General features: G+C 37.4%; 1 protein-coding gene across 25 annotated transcripts in view; it reads left to right on the top strand.

Annotated features, from left to right (window-relative positions):
• The window catches only part of LOC104424133 (putative disease resistance protein At3g14460), a 59,568-nt gene extending 40,297 nt beyond the window's left edge, over positions 1-19,271 (top strand). The window contains exons 1-8 of one of the 25 annotated variants that reach the window (XR_005548176.1): positions 5,305-5,488; positions 15,121-15,231; positions 15,590-15,984; positions 16,547-16,677; positions 17,006-17,220; positions 17,660-18,040; positions 18,616-18,680; positions 18,976-19,271. Coding sequence is in view for 1 of the 25 variants with exons in the window: in XM_039306223.1 (XP_039162157.1) it covers positions 7,975-9,663 (1,689 nt within the window). In the remaining 24 variants the exon portion in view is untranslated. Of the gene's footprint in view, positions 1-406; positions 472-896; positions 1,131-5,226; positions 5,489-7,345; positions 10,053-13,917; positions 13,938-14,045; positions 14,324-15,120; positions 15,232-15,565; positions 15,985-16,546; positions 16,678-17,005; positions 17,221-17,659; positions 18,041-18,615; positions 18,681-18,975 lie in introns of those variants that run through there. The other 24 variants (XR_005548184.1, XR_005548182.1, XR_005548174.1 and 21 more) reach the window with 24 other exon arrangements.
• The last annotated feature ends 1,400 nt before the right edge of the window (positions 19,272-20,671 follow it).

Below are 20,671 nucleotides of genomic sequence, written 5' to 3'. Positions count from 1 at the left end.
ATGTCCAACGTTGACAATTGGGTTGCTATGTTTTGTTTGACAAGGAAGTACGCAATAAAATGGTTAAAATGCTAAAGTGGTACAGCAAGTCAACCATTGTTTCATAAAAGTGACTAATCCTCAAAACAAATAATGCTTACATGGACTTGCTCACAGTGCTGGAATTATGATGCATGGATGTGCCTGTCTTTATTGATGATATATCTTGAACTTTGTTTGATGCCCAAAAGTTGCTCATCTTTCCACTTATGGAAATGCACTATGCTTTGTGAGGATCGTGAAGAGTGGTTGCTCTTATATTGATTTTTTTCTGCAATTTCAGTGCTTCTTGTACGTTCTCTTCCTAACATCTTTTTCTTATGCCCCAGATGAGTGACCTGCATGCTCAACTGTGCTTGTTTTGCAGAGTATCCCACTAACATCTGTATTTGGCAAAGTCTCTCGGGAGGAGCAAATGCAAATACTGTTGAGGTAGGCGACATCTGCTTATGTTCATCTTTTGCCACTGGGCAAAAGAAAAACAAAAAGCTATAAATGTAGGTAGTTGTACTAATATGCTCGTACTTTTTTTGTGGCATGCTCTAAAGATTAATTTGTATCGCGAGGTCTACATTCAAAGTCAAATTAAGAAGCTTTCTTACTTCTAACAATAGCAGCTACTTTAAAGATGCAAAAATAGGATTTAAAACAGTGGTTTTCGAGTTGGAGAATATGACAGCTAACTTTGAATCAACCCTTCAATTTACATCCATTTAAATGTGACTTCCGTGTCAGAGTTCACAGTTCATCTTTCTTCTATTGAAATTTCCACAACATCTTACACCCACAAAAAAAAAAAAGAAAAAAAAGAATCCCACGCCATCTCATGTAACATTTTCTATTTCTTTGTTGTAAAGGGAAGGCGGAGATGAGCAATCAAGGAGACTATGCTCTGTTACTCTATTGAGTGATTGCAGAAGTTCCACGTCTGCCATGAATTTTGACATGAGATTGCGAGAACGTTATCCAAGACCACTCGCGACCCAATTATCTCGGGTAGGCAAGTCTCCTCACCATAACCCCTCCAAGTTGCCAAAACTCCCGTCACAAACAAGGTCAGGTACAGGCACTTCCATCACTAATGGATTATCATCGTGACCTCCTGTTTGTGGAATATCAGTTTGTACCATTAGGCCACCATCACTGGTGATCAATGGTACCCCATTCTCCTACATTAACAAAATCATTAAGTCTATCCTTTTTTAGGTTTGGAATGGAAAGTACCCTGATATGTCTTGTTCGGTTTTTGTTGCAGTAGGGTGAGCATGAACAGAATTTGTTTGTCTAATTACTCTCCGTAATAATTTTACTGGGGCTATCTGCTTTTCGTATTCCAGATTTTTTAACTATTCACATTTTCAGCAATGTAATGTTTTAACTTTGTGAGTTTGTACAATACAATCCTCTTCCACACCTACCATTACAAGCACCATCAAAATTGATTAAGTGGCCAAATTCCACATGAGCCATAAATGTGGTGCCACATTGAAATACACTCAACTACTTTTTGTATGACCAATAAATCTTACATGTCTAAAAGGAGAGATTTTTATGTCCACTTAAAACGTTAGGTCAGTAACGACCAAAAAATTTTTTAGGTCATCATTTTATGCAATCGATCACAACATGACAAGAAAAACAAGCACCGTGACTGTTCACGGATATTATTGTGCTGGGAAAAGTTAAAATCTTTTATTTAGAGCCTAATTTGTAAATTGCAAATCATGGTGTAATCTTTTGGGTCTTGTTAATTAGTGCTTCGAGCAAAAAACCAATTGCCATTTTCAATACATTATCTGTACGCAATACCAAGGAGACAATACATTACAAATATGTTTTTATTTAAATATTTAAATAGTGTCCTGGGACATGTTAATGAAATCCTAATTATTTAAGTAAATATCAAGCACATCCATTTATGCTTGCCCAAAACCTAAAATTTATACGTCAAACTTCATGACACGTATCACTAGACCCATGAATAAGAGAAGATAGGTTGGGTCTCAAGAACTATAGTACTTTGAAATGAAAAAGAAACGGTACTAATCAAATCGAAATCCAGAGGAAGCGGTCAAAGGGAGCAGTTAACGATTATTCCATAGGCCTGAGGTCCATCGCCTAATCATGCACCGCCCATCATCGATCATGCGCGAGTTGCTGCTTTTCAACGGTGGATAGCCCATCACAGCGCGGATCTTTGGCTAGTAGCGTGGACCTGAGGCCTACCGGATAACTCAGCCTTTGAGAACATAAGTGAAAGAGAGAGAGCATGCTGGGCAGCTTTTACAGCGAGGCAGCTTCCAACCCAATGACACATTTTAACATTAGAAAAATAATTACAATACCGAGAAACAATATAGAATGCGATTCTTTTTTATCAAGATATTTAAATCGGGTAAGAAATATGCAGGAAAGAGAACAGTGTAATTTCTATGTATTTTATGATGAGGAGTACGCGAGCCTATTCATAGAAATTTACCAAAAGACTATCTACAGTAGCAAAATTGAACAAACGCTCGTTCACATGATGTCCAAATGATTATATTGATTTTGTGGATATACAATAAAGTACACATGCATTGTGAACTGAGAGGGTAGTGTTAACTTATTATTTAAAGTAGGGTTAATACTCCGAAAACCCCTAAACCGATACAACTGTGACAAATTTACCTCAAATTAATTTTTTTAACAATCAAAAACCCTAAACTAGTATACTTTTGACAAATTTACCCCAAACTGGTACACTTGTAACAAATTTACTCTCTATTAGTTTCCGTTAAATTTTACTATCAAATTATTAAGTTAAATGACACGTGACAGTTGACTAGTATACCAATTTAGGATTTTACTCATCGTTTGTCATAGTTTACAATTTTTGTAATTTTTTTTTGTGGTATTACTCTAGTTTAACATGGGGTATATTTGTTACAAATGTATGAGTTTTGGATTTTGGCGGTCGAATAAATTAGTTTATGGTAAATTTGTTATAAATATACTAGTTTAGGGTTTTTTTATGGTTGATCAGGATAAATTTGTCACATGTATACCAGTTTAGAGTTTTTTATGGTCAAAAAAATAGTTTTGGGTAAATTTGTCATACATGTACCAGTTTGGGGTTTTTCAAGGGATTAACCCTTTAAAGTAAGAAATTGAATTAAATTTTTATATGTCTCCTCAATAGCCTCCTAAGTTCATAATTCCAGGTCAACCAATGTATGATTTAGATTCTTTTTCAAAAAAAAAAAAAAAAAAAGGACACTTGGGTCGCACCTAAAAGTGAGTCAACTCTCTCGTATTCGTTGACTCCCCCTTCTAAGTTCTAATTCGCGACCAAAAATTTACATCTCTGACGTGGGGAAATTGAAGCACTTGGAGCTCCAACTAGAGCAATGCGACGGGAGTAGTGTACCATGGACATGGAGTTGAGCATCATCCTCATTTGGAGCATTACGAAGGTTTTACTGCATCTCATATGCTCAAGGATAGAGAGAGGAGCACCCACGACGGTAATACTAATACCCGAACCTCTATCAGGTGTAACCACTTGCTATCAAATTCGATCACGTGGTAAAAGTATTGTGTGCATTACAACTCAATTCGTATAAGATAGCCATATCTACTTGTTTTAAATAGGGATTGGAGCTTTGCACCAATGTTTTCAAACTTGGGCCGATCAGAGAACCGGTCAGGTTGCCAGTTTGTGGTCCAAGTAGTTGGACCACTGTGAACCGGTGATGATGTCATGAGCAAATGATTATAGATAGAAGATGTTTTCTTGATTGCACATAATTTTTTCAGTTTTGGGTGAGAAGATCAAAGGAAAAGCAATGGAATTGGCCAAAAAGTAGGGGTAGAGCAATACTTTTTGATCGAATGTGCTTGATATATGGCCACTGAAATCTTTTTGCAACAGCTTGAAATTAACAAACTATTTAATATTTTTTTTCACTTGAAATAAAAATCTTAAAAAAGAAATTATTAAAGTGAGACCAAGCAACGAAACGAGAGGATGAGTTTATTGATTAAATAACGTGTAAACAAAAGTACGTTTGAGATTTGAATCTAGACCAATCATCGCATGATAAATTTTTGGATAGCGACAACGATGCACAAGTATTTGAATTATTACCTTTTTTAATCAAGTATCCTCATTTTTTTTTTTTTTTTTTTGCTTTCAGTCAATTACCTCAACATTTCAAATACAGGTCAAGGCTTCCATTTAAACCGTGGTCCAAAAATGTTGATATGATGCGAACACTGTCAAATAGTCGTTAACTGTCCATATGAGCGTCTAATACGGTACCTTGAGATGCTGCTAGGTCAGCTGAGATTTATTAGATGCTAGGACCATCTAAGTCAGCATACTTTTTCTCTCCTCATCACTCAATATGTGTGATAAGGAGTGACATCAGCTACTATGTTGTTTAACTTTTGCTAAGTAAACGAGTCACATCAGTAAAATCACATAACATGACAAGTTATTTAGCCGATGCCTCAAATTGAGATTCTTGACTGAAAAAGAAAAGTTTAGGCCCTCGATTGTAAATTGAACAAAAGCTTAGGTGCTTGCAATGTCATTATTCTTAACTCTTAAACCGATCTAAGAATAAAATCTCAAGGAAATGTTGTCTATGAAGATGACTATAAGCAGCAGTGCTGATGGCAACGGCATGTCCGTGGCCATAGGACAGTGGTGCTCTCTCTGGCCCCGTTCTTGCTTCTTCTTCTTCTTCTTCTTTTTAGTTCTTGCTGTTTTTTCTTTGCTTTTTTTTTTTTCCTTTTTTTGAACTTAAATTTGTAGAGATACATGAAATCCTAGACATAATTCTAATAGACAAGTGCAAGAGAGATTATTGAATGAAAAATCACAGTACAATTGAGCATGAAAAGAGGTGGACGAAAATTATAGTAATATTCAATTTTAAGCATGGCATGTAACGCGTGGGGAAATTCTACTAGTAATGAAAAAACATAGGCATTCACATAGAGATGGAAGAGGAGGGATGTGAGAAGTGAAGCAGCAATGCCAATTTGCATCATGCGAAGTCTCTATCTTTTCCATTTGCTCTCTTTCGCCTCTGCTTCACTTTCTAGACAAAAAGTACATGAAGTTCAGTAAAGTCTTGGTCTTGTGGACAGAAAGGATTCTTGAAAGTTTTGGTCTTCCTGAGTTTATGGTTTATTCACATGATAAGAGCACTTGTGGACAGAAAGGATTCTTGAAAGTCTTGGTCTTTGCTTACACTTTTTGGTAGGTGAAAGTCTTGGTCTTCTTGGACTTTATAGTTCTCTCTCCATTAGATCATCATCACTCGGCTTCACCATTAGTCCCCCTGCTTAAATAGTATTCTCCTCCTGCTCGTCTAAACCTAGCGCTCGTGCTTGTTGGATTGCTGTCATTGAGCTAATCCCATTCATCGATCTGCTCCAGGAAGTCTGCTCGAAACAGGTAAGAGACATCTATCTACTTGCTCTATTTTTCCCTCGGACTGATGCACCCGGAACTTCACTACCGAAAGCATCTAGGGGGCATTTAGTACACGAGCAACCATCTATTCTTTCCAAAATCGTTTTATTAATGGAGGCAAAAGCATTATTTTGAGCAAAAGAAGAGCAGCAGCAGCAGCAGCAATATTTTGGTTCTTAAACCGATTTCCTGCCTATCTATTATCCTGATTAAATTTGATGTCGAGTTCATTAACAAAAGAAATGTCATTATAATTTTTGTTAAAAAGTAAGATTAGGACATTAAGATTAATTTTTTTATCTCTCTATTACTGTTCTTTTTACTGAACACACATTGATGTGAAATGATTTTACACGATTAGCAGCATTGAGATCAAAGTATTCATTTATAATTGAATTGGAACTTTTATCCTGCTCGCAAAGTAATTATTTTACGGCATTAATGTTTTGGAATTTTAGTCCATGAAATTGGGTAAGCAAGAATCAATATCATAAGAGGATAGCTTCATTCCTCTTCAGTAGAGATTAATGGGAAAGTCACGTTTGTCATAATTTCAGGTGCCAAACAAAATAAATAACTTTTGTTGTGTCTTTTCACATATTTGCTCTCACAACAAAAAGTCGTTATTATATAGATTTAGTGAATTTACCATCAACCGCAAGGGGTAAGATGAATTAATAAGGTATTTGAGATTTAGTATTCTTTTGAGGTGTGCCAGTGTAATCAATCAAGTAAAGTCAATACGGTTGCAATTTGAACTTCACGTGAAGTAGTTTCTGCCGAAGCCCCAAGGGTGTTTTGTGTGGACAACTAATTTTCATCGTGCAGAAATCGATGATAGTTCAATGCAAGAAAAATAATTCATCTATTTTCTTTTAAGACAGAGAAAATGTGCAATTGTTCATGACAAATAATTAAATTTTGAATAATGAAAAATCAAAATTGTGCTTTGCTAGAAAAAGACCACGCATGGACTCGTGTTTTGTTAGAAAACTAGGTATTTCTACATCAGAAAAGTTTTTGAGATTGTTTTTTCTATTTTTTTGGTAAAGAAAGTTTTTGAGATTGTTTTTTTTGGTAAAGAAGTTTTTGAGATTGTTCATCTTTTATAACGTGAAAAAAGATGAAAGAGAAGTAAATGTTTATCATTGTGCATGCCCCCAACGAAAAAGTAAAAGATAAGACAGAGAGATTGGAATGGGGAAAAAGAATACAGTGTCACCACCTAAAAGAAGTGAAATGCTCAGACCACAAAAAAGAAGTGGAATGCATTTCCTTATTTATTGAACAGACAAAGTTAGCCGCTTTTGATGTCTTTACATGGTCATCCATATTGAAGGAGAAATCTATAATCATATTATATCTTAAACATATGTGAGTTTTTAGCACTGCAACTGCCATCTAAAAACCTACATTGATCTCATATTCACCAATAAAGCAGAAAAGAAAGATATTAAAATCATAAGGATACTAGTAATATACGGATGTGAAAAAAGCCAACAAAACACTCAAGCATTGGAATTTTTTATGAAAATACGCACGCGCTCTAAGTTCATGAAGAAAAATCACCATTTATCCTTTGTTTGAATGCTCACAAGAAAAGTCTTGATCAAAAGAAAAAGGAGAAAAAATTGACGAAACAAGCACTCTAGTGGACAAAAATTATTTTACTTCGATTTGTCTAACTTTTGGTGTGCATCCCTTGAAAGACTTGATCTTCTTCTTTTTTAAAATCTTTTTGGTAAGTGAACATCTTGGTATTCCTAGACTTCATTGTTTTCTCTCTCCAATAGCTCATTGTTACTTTGATTCACAAAACACCTTTGATGTTCTCGACAGTGACCCATTCACCCATGGCCGTTGGAGAGATTGTTTTGGGTTCCTTCTTGGGTTCCTTCTTTCAGGTTCTATTCGACAAGTTGTCTTCTCTCACATTGGGCTATGCGCAACAAGAAGGATTCAACACTACCTTGCTTGAGGAGTGGAAGGGAATGTTGTTGACAATCAATGCAGTGCTGGTTGACGCAGAGGACAAGCAACCCAGTAACAACCCTCTAGTGAAGCTATGGTTGGACGATGTTAGGGACTTGACTTATGACATGGAAGACTTGCTTGATGAGTTGGTGATCAAAATCACCTAGGTTGAGTCAGAGGCAAAATCTAGCACAAGCAAAGGTCTAGAGAAATGGAAGTCCTCTTTCTTTGGCCAAGATAGATCCTCCAGATTGAATCCAAACTTGCACTTGCTTGTGTCAGAAACCAAGGTACAAGAGGTCAATGGCAGGTTGAAAGCAATTGTCACCAGGAAGGCTCATCTAAGCTTGAGAGAGAATGTTGTAGACAAATCCAACTATACCAACAAAAGGGATCCCACCACTTCTTTGTCGGAGCCTCAGTTTTTCGGTAGGGAGAAGGAAGAAGCACAGATAGTCAAACTATTGATAAGTGAGGTAGAAAATTCCAATGCCATGCTAAGCATAGTCCCCATAGTTGGGATGGGCGGTGTTGGAAAGACAGCCTTGGCTCAACGAGTATATAATGATGCCAAAGTGAATGGCTGTTTTGAGAAGAGAGCATGGGTTTGTGTCTCAGATGTTTTTAATGTCCTTGACATAACAAAGACTACTTTGCGGTCAATCACGGGGTTGTCCAACGAGGGTGAAGATCTTAATGAGCTTCAAGTTAAGTTGAAGGATAGTCTATCTGGGAAGAAGTTTCTTGTGGTTTTAGACGATATCTGGAATGAAAAGTATGAAAAATGGACTGCCCTCTTAAAGCCATTTGAAGCGGGAGCTAAGGGAAGCAAGATCATCATCACAACTCGCAACCTTCATGTTGCCTCTATAACAAGAGCTTCGCCATATCCTTTGAGAGAATTGTCCTTTGATGATTGTGTAAGCTTATTAGCCTTTCATGCTCTTGGAGCAACAAATTTTGAGAGCCACCCGGCTTTTAAAATAATAGGGAAGAAGATAGCTAAAAGATGTAAAGGTTTACCTTTGGCAGCAAAGATGGTGGGTGGTGTCCTACGTACAAAAAGTAATCCTGATGAATGGGAAGATACCTTAAAGAACAAAATATGGGATATTCCGATGGTAGAGAATGATGAGGTTCTCCCAGTTTTAAAATTGAGTTATGTCCATCTTCCTTCCTATTTGAAGAGATGTTTTGCGTATTGTGCGGTATTTCCCAAGGATTACGAAATTGAGAGGGATGAGTTGGTACACTTATGGATAGCAGGGGGATTTTTAGATGGGCAAAAAGCAAATGAGAATATCTTGAAATTGGGACGGAAGCACTTTGATGAGTTAGTATCCAGGTCATTTCTTCAACAATCGAGTATCGACGCATCTAAGTTTTCAATGCATGATCTTTTGAATGATCTAGCAAAGTCAATTTTGGGTGGGACTTGCTTTAGCTCGGGGGGGTCTCAGGTGGCAAGTAATGAACATGATGTATCATCTCTTGAAAAAACTCGCTATGCATCATTCATCCCATCATGGTATGTTACATCAAAATGCTTGAAACCATATCAAGGAATGAAGGCACTAAGAAGTTTAATTCTAGTGCGTGATGGAACTAGTGTGGGCTCTTTCTCTATTTCCAACAAGGTGCTACATGACTTGCTAACAAACTTGAAGTACTTGAGAGTATTCTCGTTATGTCGTTGTCAGATCATAGAGGTACCGAATTGTGTTGGTGATTTAAAACACCTTCGATATCTCAATTTCTCGTACACTAATATCGAGAGGCTACCTGAGTCAATCGACACCTTGTGCAAATTACAAGCTCTGATTTTAAGAGGTTGTCAAATGCTTTCACAGTTGCCTCAATGTATCACAAAGTTAGTTAGCTTACAATTTCTTGATATTAGAGATACATGGAGTCTAAAAGAGATACCATTGGGTATCGGTAATTTAAAGAATCTTATTATCTTGTCCAAGTTTGTGGTAGGACTAGAGAAAGGGTCGCAGTTGAAAGAGTTAAAGAACTTGCCACATCTTGAAGGAGAATTATTCATATCAGAATTGCAAAAGGTGGAAAAAGTTATAGATGCAGTTGATGCTAATTTGCTTCGAAAGCTAGGCCTTACCAACTTATCCTTGCATTGGGGTGAACATTTGGGGGATCTCCATAATCATGAGCGCGAAGCATAGGTGCTTGACTCTTTGTGACCTCACACTAATCTTGAAAATCTCGCTATTTTGAACTATCGTGGTGCAATATTCCCATCATGGTTAGATTGTACATCCTATTCTAAAATAGTGTCTTTATGCTTGTGGGACTGTCCTAATGTTATGTCACTGTCTATGATTGGACAACTACCTTCACTTAAGGAATTATCTCTTAAAGGTCTACATGCAATAAGAATGATAGGCTTTGAATTTTACGGAGGTAAAAGGCCTTTTCCATCCTTAACCACTTTGAAGTTCGACGAGATGTTGGCATGGAAGGATTGGTCTCCTTATGCTGGGCGCTCAAAAGAAGAAGTCTCATTCTCTTGTCTTAAGCATCTTGTTGTTCGGGGCTGTCCTTCGTTGGTCGGGACATTGCCTTGCCAACTTGATCATCTCACAAAGCTTGAAATTCATTCATGTCAGCAGTTAGAAAACTTAACCAATGATGTTTGTCTTCCATCTCTCCATGAGTTGTTCCTTGAGGATTGTAACAAGGAGATCATGAAGAGCTTGATCAACCAAACTTCTTTGACCATTCTTACAATTAAGAATCTTGTTGAGCTTGTTTGCTTTGATCATGGGTTTATGAGCCACTTGATCAAGCTAAAGGAGCTTCATATAGGCGGGTGTGACCAATTAAAATACTTGTGGCAAGATGGAAATGAAATGCTAAATCTTACTTGCCTCCAAGAATTAACCATTGTAAGCTGTCCTCAGTTCACATCATTCGTGGCAGGAGAAATAGAAATAGAGCTACTATGCAACCTTGAAAAGATGGAATTGAGTAATTGCACCAGTTTAGAAAAGCTTCCAAGCAAGATGTACACAGTCACTTATTTGTCTATTAGATAGTGTCCAAAACTCATAAGACCAACCATTTCTTCATATGACCCCAACAGCAACAACCCGATGTCTCAACTTCAATCTTCATGTACAGGTAAATGTGATTCTCTGACATTTGGTCCCTCTGCCAAGGGTAGACTTGCTACTATGAAGAAATTTGTTATTCAAAACTGCGAGGGAGTGGAATCACTGGAAGAAATCACCATAGAATCACTCAAAGATATGGGAATTTACAATTGTCCGAATCTAAGAAGCCTACCACAATTCCTTCACACGCTCTCCCACCTCACTGAATTGAGCATATGTAACTGTTGTCAGATAGAGGACTTTCCTCCCCTTCCCCTCATCCTATCGAACCTTAGACTTTCGAGATGTTCGAAGATAAAGTCTATCGCTAGTATCACCAGTTGTAACAATCTCACTTCTTTGGCTATAACTGAGTGCGGGGCATCGGAAATAATAGATTCTCTTCCCCTTCCCATCACCTTGTCGTATGTCTCTCTCTATGACTGTCCGAAGATAAAGTCTCTACCAAAGTGGCGTCATCTTACATCCCTCCGAAACATAAGCATTGTGCATTGCTAAAATATCCAATGCTTTCCCGAAGGAGGTTTGCCTCCCAATTTGCAATGGTTTCAGATTTGGGAGTGTGAGAATATGAAACAGCCAGTGAGAGAATGGGGCTTACCACTGCTCACATCCTTCACGGAGCTGACAATTGACGGAAGTAGCATGGGAGGGGAGGGAGAGAAGGTGTCGTTTCCTTCGAAGGACGAGGATGAAGAGGATGCCTGGAGTCTTCTCTTTCCTTCCTCTCTTACCACTCTTTACATTGGCCCTATGAGGAACGTGGAAAGACTATCAGATGGCCTTCGCAACCATCTCTCCTCTCTCCAGTGTTTAGGGATTGAAAATTGCCCGAAGTTGAGGGACTTGCCAGAGGATGGCCTCCCTCCCTCCCTCCAACGATTTTTTATAGATGAATGTGATATTCTGAAAGATCGATGCTCAAAACACACCGGCGACTATTGGCCCCTCATCCAAGAGATCCCTTCCATCGAGATTGATCAAGTTCAGATTCAATAAATTGATTCGTCCCGGTACGGTCAGGCTTTCTGGGGTCCGGGTAAGTTTTTTGTTTCGAAGGCATCAATTTCCCATTCCGCTTCCTCAATTTGTTGTGTGATGCAAACTGATTTTCCCTTCATGTAGATGTCTCACATAAATTTCTGGGAAAATCCAAGAAATCCCTGACATGCGCATTGATTGGGTTCAAATCTAATGAAGCGAAATTGATCCACTTTTGCTTTCATTTGCTAACTACCGCGATTCATCCTTCGATGTGCAGTCAGTTTTCCGGGTCAGGTAAGTTTTTCGGTCTTGAATGCATCAATTTCGCTTATGTTCTTCAATTCGATGCTTTGTGCGAATTAATTTTTTTCCATGGAGAAGTGTCGCATAGAATTTCCAGAAACCGTTGTATCGTGAAATACAACTAAAATTCAGGGCTGAAAGAATGATATTTAGTTGCCTGAATCCCAGCAAGAGCTTCCTTTAGTCTCCAATTGCGCTGCTTGAGGAAGTTGATGATATCCTCGTATGCCACTGCTGCATCCATCTTATCTATTGCCTTGGGCGTGTCTTTTGACTAGTAAGTAATTCAGCATTCTCTGTAGGCGACCGTCTCCCCTGTTTCATTTCTGGCCTCAATCCCAACGACGGCATGTTATGTAAGACCCCGTCTCAGTTAATATTCACGAAACCTAGCTCAGGTTTACTCCACTCAGCTTACATTTTTATCCGCAACACACTCCAAATATACCAACAGGTCTAGGCAATCATTCTTAGGAGTTATCAGCCCGTACCAATCATTCAATTCCATGACCTCACTTTTGTAGAATATCAACCCGTGCCAACAAGTCACCGTCACCCGTGATTGGTGGTCTCATGTACTTGTAAGTTAACATAATCACAAGAATTTTTCAGTAAAAAAAAAAAAAAATTAATAAGAGGGTATCCCGGTTCATTTTAGTTGCTGTCAATTGGGTATGCATATAGTTTTGTTCTGATCACTCTAAGTAGGAAAGTTGATTTTTATTCAGGACTAATTTATAGTCTTGTTACAAATTTTTGGATGATAAATATGGGGAATGTGGAAATGCTATCAACAGGGGAGGATGTAAGAAGCGTGGAGTATTCTGTTTCCTTGATCTCTACGTCTCTTTGAATGAGAACTAGGAGGAACGTGGAAAGATCATCAAGTGGTCTTTGCAGCCATCCCTTCACTCTCCAACAGCTACATTTGATAGTTTACTGGAACTTGCCAGAGGATGGCTTCGTTCCCTCCTCCAAGTATTGGGCATAATTCACTGTGAATTTCTGAAAGATTGATGCTCAAAACTCAGTGGTGACTATTGACACCTCATCTGAGAAATCCCACTCATCGTAGTTGATGAAATTCAGATCCAATAAGAAGATGTCTATCCAATTTCTAATTTTTGCTCTTCAGGTAATGATTTAGACTTCTTTCTTTCTTGCACACTTATCATTTAGCTACTGCTGCTGCTCCTTTTCTAGGATCCATTACAATTTCGAATCCTCAATTCGATGCTAAATGGTTCATGTTTTTCCATGGACAAGCTTCTCCTAAATTTCCACAAACCAACAGCTGAAGGTCCAATGTTGACATTTGGGTTGCTCTATGTTGTTTAAAGAGGAAGCACGCAATGAATGGTTATAATTCTAATGTGGTACAGCAAGTCAACCAACCATTGCTTCATACAAGTGACTTATTCATCAAAACAAAAAATACTTACATAGACTTGTTTACAGTTTTGGAATTATGATGTGTGTATGTGCCTGTCCATATTTATGATATATTTTAAACTGTTTGATGGCCAAAAATTGCTTATCTTTCCACTTATGGAAATGCACTATGCTTCACGTGAGAATCATGACGATTTGTTGCTCTTATATTGTTATTGTCCCACAACTTCAGTGTTTGTTATGTTTTCTCTTCCAATTATCTTTTTTTTTTTTTTTTTTTATATCCTAGCTCACTGACCTGAATTCTCTCAACTGTGATTGTTTTGCAGAATATCCCACTGTTATCTTTATTTGGCAAAATTTCTCAGGAGGATCAAATGCAAACAGTGCCGTGGTGGGCAACTGATGTGCTCATGTTCATCTGTTGCAACTCGACAAAAGAAGAACAAAAGGCTATTTATTATCGATAGGAGTACTACTATGCTCTAAACTGTTTTTTTTTTTTTTTTGGTGACATGCTCTTGAAGATTAATCTGTATCACGGTGTCAATTACCGAGATCTATATTCATAGTCAAACGAAGAAGCTTTCTTACTTCCAACAACAGCACCTTCTGTAAAGATGCAAAAATAGGATTTAAAACAGGTGTGATTGAGTTGGCAAATGTGACATCTAAATTTGAATGAACCCTGCAAATTATAAGCCATTGAAATCCGACTTCCTTTTCAAAGTTCACGGTTCATCTTTCTATTCATATTCCCATGTCATATCACAGCACATTTTCTTTTCTTTGTTTTCAAGGAAAGGCAGAAAGGATCAATAAGGAAGACTATGATCTGTCCAAATTCTGGAGATATCTATATGCGAGATTCCGAAAGATCAATGCTCAAAACTCACTGGCGATTATTGGCCCCTCATCCAAGAGATCCCTCTCATCTACATTGGTGGTGTTTGGATCCAATGAATTGAAATTGATCACACCGGAGGCAAGACAAAAGATTTATCTCCGATAACTACTTTTCCTTCTTCAGGTAATTCTTATAAGTTCTTTCATTCTTTCGCTTCCATTTGCTATCTGCCGCAATTCGTTGTTCCACCTAAAGTCAGCTTTCTGGGGTTGGGGTCAACTTTTTTGGTTTGAAGGTATCAATTTCTATTATGTTCTTCAGCTTGATGCTTAATACGGATTGATTTTTTCCCGTGGAGATGTTTCTCATAGAATTTCCAGAAACCAGCCACTGAAGGTCAGATACTAACATTTGGGTGTGTCGTGTGTGTCCTCGATGGGGTCTTTTCTTTTTAGGCCAGCAACTCACGGTTGAAATAAGCCAAATGTGGTAAGAAGGATGGGGGATATAGATGTAGATCCCAGTTTTGGCAAAGCAACCTAATGGGCACAAGCATTTGGTTTTCGCGAAATACAACTAAAATTTGGAGCTGCAAAATAATCTTTAGCTTCTTGAATCCCATCAGGCACATCCTTTAGTCTTTGATTGCACTGTTTAGGAAAATTGATAATATCCTTGTATACCACAGCTGCATTCAGCTCCACTACTACCTTGATTAAGCTTTTTCTTTAGCTACTGCAGTGCTCTTTTGAATAGCAAGTAATTCAGCCTCCTTTGTAGATCTAGCTTGCACTACCACACCCCTGCAGGCAATCATCTCCCCTGTTTCATTTCTGGCCATAATCTTAATGACAGCATGTTTAGTTCCTCCAACGTAAGAGCCATCACAGTTAATCTTCACAAAACCTAGCTCAGGTTTACTCTACACACCTTGCCTTTCGTCCACCCAATCATGACCCAGCTCTCCTACATTTTTACAGGAAACGCAGTATGAAAGTGCTTTTCTAATCTGTATGAGTGACAGTTTCAAGATCAAGTGATTTATGGTCGAAGATTACTGCATTTCTAGCATTCCGGATATACCAATTGGTGTAGGCAATCATTCTTAAGCGTTATCAGCTTGTACCAAGTCATTCGAATCTTCTAGCCTCACATTTGTAGAATATCGACCCATACCAATAAGTCACCATCGCCAGTGATTAGCAGTCTCCCATACTTGTTAGTTAACATAGCCATAAGGGTTTTTTAGCAAAAGGAAAAACCATTCAAAAGGGTCACTGATTCCTGACAATAATAAAGCAAAGTATCCCGGTTCTTGTCTTGTTTGCTCATTTTTGGTTGCTTTTGGGTAGGTATGCATATAATTTTGTTTGTCGGATCACTCTTATAGTTGTTCATTAAGCATGAAAGGCAACTGTTATTCAGGACTAATTGATCATCCCATTCCAGATTTTTGGATGAGAAATATGGGGAATGTGGAAAGACCATCAGCAGTGGAGGATGTATGATGCATGGAGTCTTCTGTTTCCTTCCTCTCTAACCTCTCTTTGGATGAGAAATATGAGGAGTGGAAAGACTATCAAGTGGTGTTCACGGTCATCTCTCCTCCCTCAAACAGTTATATTTTCTATGTTGCTTGAAGTTTGGGTACTTGCCAGAGGATGGCTTCCCTCCCTCCCTCCGTCACCGTATTCCACATAATTCAATGTGAGATTTTGAAGGATGGATCCTCTTTTGCGGGCAACTACTGGCACCTCATCCAAGAAATCCCACTCATTGTGATTAATCTAGTTCGGATCCAATAGGAAGATTTCTCTCCACTGTCTTAAAGTTTTGCTCTTCAGGTAATGATTCGGACTTCTTTCTTTCACACTTGTCATTTAGCTACTGCTGCTCCAGGATTCATTTTCATTCTGCTTCCTCAACTCAATGCTAAAATGTTCATGTTTTTCCATGGACGTGCTTCACATAAATTTCCACAAACCAGCTGCTGAATGTCCAACGTTGACATTTGGGTTCCCCTGTTTTGTTTACTGAGGAAGTACACGAGGAAATGGTTATAATGCTAACGTGGTACAGCCAATGACAATTCCTCGAATAAATAAAACCTACATGGACTTGCTCATGGTGCTGGAATTATGATGCATCAAATGTGCCTGTCTATATTGATTATATATCTAGAATTTTGTGTGATGGCCAAAAATTGCTTATCTCTGCACTTGGATGACACATAAAGAATTTGCAAATGGAAATGCACCATGCATTGCATGAGAATTATGAAAAAATTTCGCTCTCATATTGATATCGTTATGCAATTTCAGCATTTCTGTATTTTCTCTTCCAAATATCTGTTTCTTATGCCCTAACTCACTGACCCGAATTCTCTTGACTGTGCTTGTCTTGCAGAATATCCCACTGTCATCTGTCTGGCAAAATCTCTTGGGTTGATCAAATGCATATACTGTTGAGGTAGGCAACTGATGTACTTATGTTCATCTTTTGCAACCTGACAAAAGATAAAAAAGCTATTAATTTTGGTAGGTGCATCGATATGCTTTAATTTTTTTTTTCTTTTTGTGACAAGGTCTAAATAAGATTAATCTTTATCATGATGTTGATTATCAAGGTCTATAATCAAAGTCAAATTAAGAAGCTTTATTACTTTGAATAACAGCTATTGTAAAGATGCAAAAATGGGATCTATAACGGGTTCTCAACTTGGCAAATACGACAACTAAATTTCAATGAACTTGCAGATTATAATCTATTTAAATCTGACTTTCTCATTAAACTTCACAATTCATCTTTCTTCTATTTAAATCTTACACCATCTCAAAGAACTTTTTCATTTTCTTTGTTGTAAAGGAAAGGCGGGGAGGAGTAATCAGGGAGACTATACTTTGTTGCTCTGTTGAGTAATCCTAAAATTCCCACGTCTGCCACAAAGTGTTGTGATTTAAAATTGCAAGAAGGTCGTCATCCAATACCACTCACGACCCAGTTATCTTGGGTAGGCAAGTCTTATCATTATCCTACTAAGCTGCCAGAGCTCCAGTTAATCTTCACAAAACCTAGTTCAAGTTACTCTACAGACCCTGCCTTTTGTCCACCAATCATGACAGTGATTTATGTAGTGACAGTTCCAGGATCAAGTGATTTATGTTTTTAATGGTTACTGCATTTCGAGCGTTCCAGATATACCAACAGGCGTAGGGTATGATTCTTAAGAGTTATCAGCTCGTACCAAGTTATTCGATCTCCTGACCTCACATTTGTAAAATATCAGCCCGTATGAAAAAGTCTCTATCGCCAGTGATTAGTGGTCTCCCATACTTGTTTGTTAACATAATCATAATATTTTTCCAGCAATTAATATATATCTATCAGCAAGGTATCCCGGTTCACTTTTTGTTGCAGTCAATTAGGTGTGTATATAATTTTGTTCTGATCACTCTTGTAGTTGTTCACTGTGCATGAAAGACAATTTTTATTCAGGACTAATTGCTTGTCCTGTTTCAGACTTTTGGATGAGAAATGTGAGGACTGTGGAAAGACTGTCAATGGTGGAGGATGTAAGAAGCATGGACTATTCTGTTTCCCTTGTCTCTAATTTCTCCTTGGATGAGAAATATGAGGAACATGGAAAGATTATCAAGTGGTCTACCTCTCCTCTCTCAAACAGCTATCTTTTGTAGGTTTTATTGGTACTTGCCAGAGGATGGCTTTGCTCCCTACTCCGAGTATTCAGCATAGTGCGTTGTGAAATTCTGAAAGATCTATGCTCAAAACTCAATAGTGGTGACTGTTGGCACCCCATCCAAGAAATCCCACTCGTTGTGGTTGATTGAGTTAAGATTCAATAAGAAGATTTCTCTGCAATGTCTAATTTTTATTCTTCAGGTAATGCTTCGGACTTCTTTCTTCTTCCGCACTTGTCATTTAATTACTGCTTCTGCTCTAGGATCCATTTCTATTACAAATCCTCAACTTGATGCTAAAAAGTTCACGGTTTTCCATGCACAAGCTTCACATAATTTGCCACAAAGCAGCTAGACATTTGGGTTGCCCTGTTTTGTTTGATAAGGAAGCACATAATGAAATGGTTATAATGCTAATGGGGTACAGCTAGTTGACCATTTTTTCATACGAGTGACTATTCCTCAAAACAAATAATACTCATATGGACTTGCTCACAGTGCTGGAATTGTCATGTGTGGATGTGCCTGTCTGGATTGATGATATATCTTGAACTTTGTTTAGTGCTCAAATATGGCTCATCTTTCCACTTATGGAAGTGCACTATGCTTCGTGTGAGAATCATGAAGAATTGTTGCTCCTACTATACCAATATTTTTCTGCCATTTCAGCATTTGTTGTATTCTCTTCAAAATATCTTCTTCTTCTTCTTCTTCTTCTTCTTCTTTTTATGCCCTAACTTAGTGACCTGAATCCTCTCAACTGTGCTTGTTTTGCAGAATATCTCGCTGTCTTCTTTATTTGGCAAACTCTCTCAGAAGGATCAAATGCAAACACTGTTGAGGTAGGCAAATGATGTGCTTATGTTCATCTTTTGCAACTTGACAAAAAAAGAAAAATAAAAGGCCATTTATTTTGGTAGGTGTAATGATATGCTTTAAACTGTTTTTTCGGTGACATGCTCAAAAAGATTAATCTGTATCATGATGTCAATTATCGAGGTCTACATTCAAAGTCAAATGAAGCAGTTTTCTTACTTCCAACAGCAGCAGCTATTGTAAAGATGCAAAAAAATAGGGTTTAAAACAGGTGTTTTCGATTTAGTGAATATGACAATTAAATTTGAATGAATCCTGCAGATTATAATCCATTAAATCTGACTTCCTTGTCAAAGTTCAAAGTTCATCTTTCTACTATTCAAATTCCCACACCAGCTCAGAGCACATTTTCCTTTTTCCTCGTTTTCAAGGAAAGGCAAAGAGGAGCAATCAGGGAGACTATGGTATGTCTTGTAATGGGAAGTACCATGGTATGTCTTGTAGATTTTTGGTTGAAGTTGGGTGAGTATATGTATAATGTGTATGTCCGATTACTCTTGTAATTGTTTATTTCACACGACAAAGTAATTTTTACTGTGGGCTACTTGATTTTCTCATCCCATGATTTTTTTTTTTTTGTTCCCATTTTCATCTCACACGCCATATATTAATCCTTTAGTTGAACTTGAAGAGTACGATACAGTGATTGTGATTCTATTGAGATAATTATATTGATGATTGCGAAAGATGAAAGTTGGGGCATTAAAGAAATGTCCAGGGCCTTAATGAGGTGAACTCCGATTAATGCAAAAAAAAAAAAAAATGTTCCTTTTGTTTTTTTATCCATTTCACTTTTTATACAATTAAAAAGTAATTTTTTACTCAACGATTTATAAGGATTTAAGACGTCTTCAAAACACTTATCTTCATCTGGTCAACCTGAGTTAGATGCCTTGTTGACCTAGATGCCTTTATACGAAGTGTTACCAATCTTCTTGTTTTTTGTTTACAATATATGTTAATACTTCACATGATTGAGTTGAATAAGGAATGTTTCAAGAATACCTAAATATTTGTCGATGATGAAATAGATTTATTGATTTTTCGAACAACACTGTGTGATATACTAATTTGTAGATGTAAATCAATGATATAAGCATGTATATAAGTTGGGGATATCATTTGTTAAGGTTAAAATAACTTTTGAAAAATTTCCCCTTGTCAAAAAAAAGAAAAGAAAATAAAAGACTTTTCCAAAACTTCAAAATTTGTGGATGCCATAAAATAATGTCAAGTCAACTTTTCATTATGCATAGGATGACATTGTTGTGGATGCCAAAAATAATGTCAAGTCAACTTTTCATTATTGATAATATGACATTGTTCTTCTTTTCTCTTCGCCAAAAATATTGATATAGCATAAGAGGGATCCATCGTAGTCGATTGTTCTTAATATTTAAAGTAGACTCCAAATAAGAAAAAGCCAGTAATATGACATTTCGCACATAAAGCGATATCGACACCTCAGAGTTTATATAGTTCCCTTAATAGAATGCCTAGTTTAATACCAAAGAGAAGCAAAAAAAAAAAAACAAAAAACAAAAAGAATTCCTAGTTAGTTCCCGAAACAAGCCCCTTCTTCAAATTCTGTAGTGTGAAATAAAAGTTAAAATTTAATAGAAAAAAAGGAAGATTTTATACATATATTTTCGAAATGTTTCAGGTGCTCAAATGCTAAATGCGGATTCAACTTGAATTTAACAATTGCAATAGTATTAAGCCCTAACACCATGCTGCAAAGGCATTGAATGGACCGTCGTTGGCATGTTGGGCCTAGAAAGATAGATAGCCCCAACTCTTGGGCCTTGATCCAAAAATGGATCCAGTTTTACCGGGACTTGATGTACAATTTGGGTAATAAGGTAAAGAGGTTGTTCAACTAGGACAACACTCACTAATTGTAGAACTATTGAATGGGCGAGCCTAGACGGACCAAGTCGGATGTCAACCATCAAAA

This window comes from Eucalyptus grandis, chromosome 2, assembly GCF_016545825.1.
Source record: "Eucalyptus grandis isolate ANBG69807.140 chromosome 2, ASM1654582v1, whole genome shotgun sequence".
Taxonomy (NCBI): Eukaryota; Viridiplantae; Streptophyta; class Magnoliopsida; order Myrtales; family Myrtaceae; genus Eucalyptus; species Eucalyptus grandis.
The sequence above is the reverse complement of the archived record's forward strand: the minus strand, read 5'-3'. Positions and strand labels throughout refer to the sequence as shown.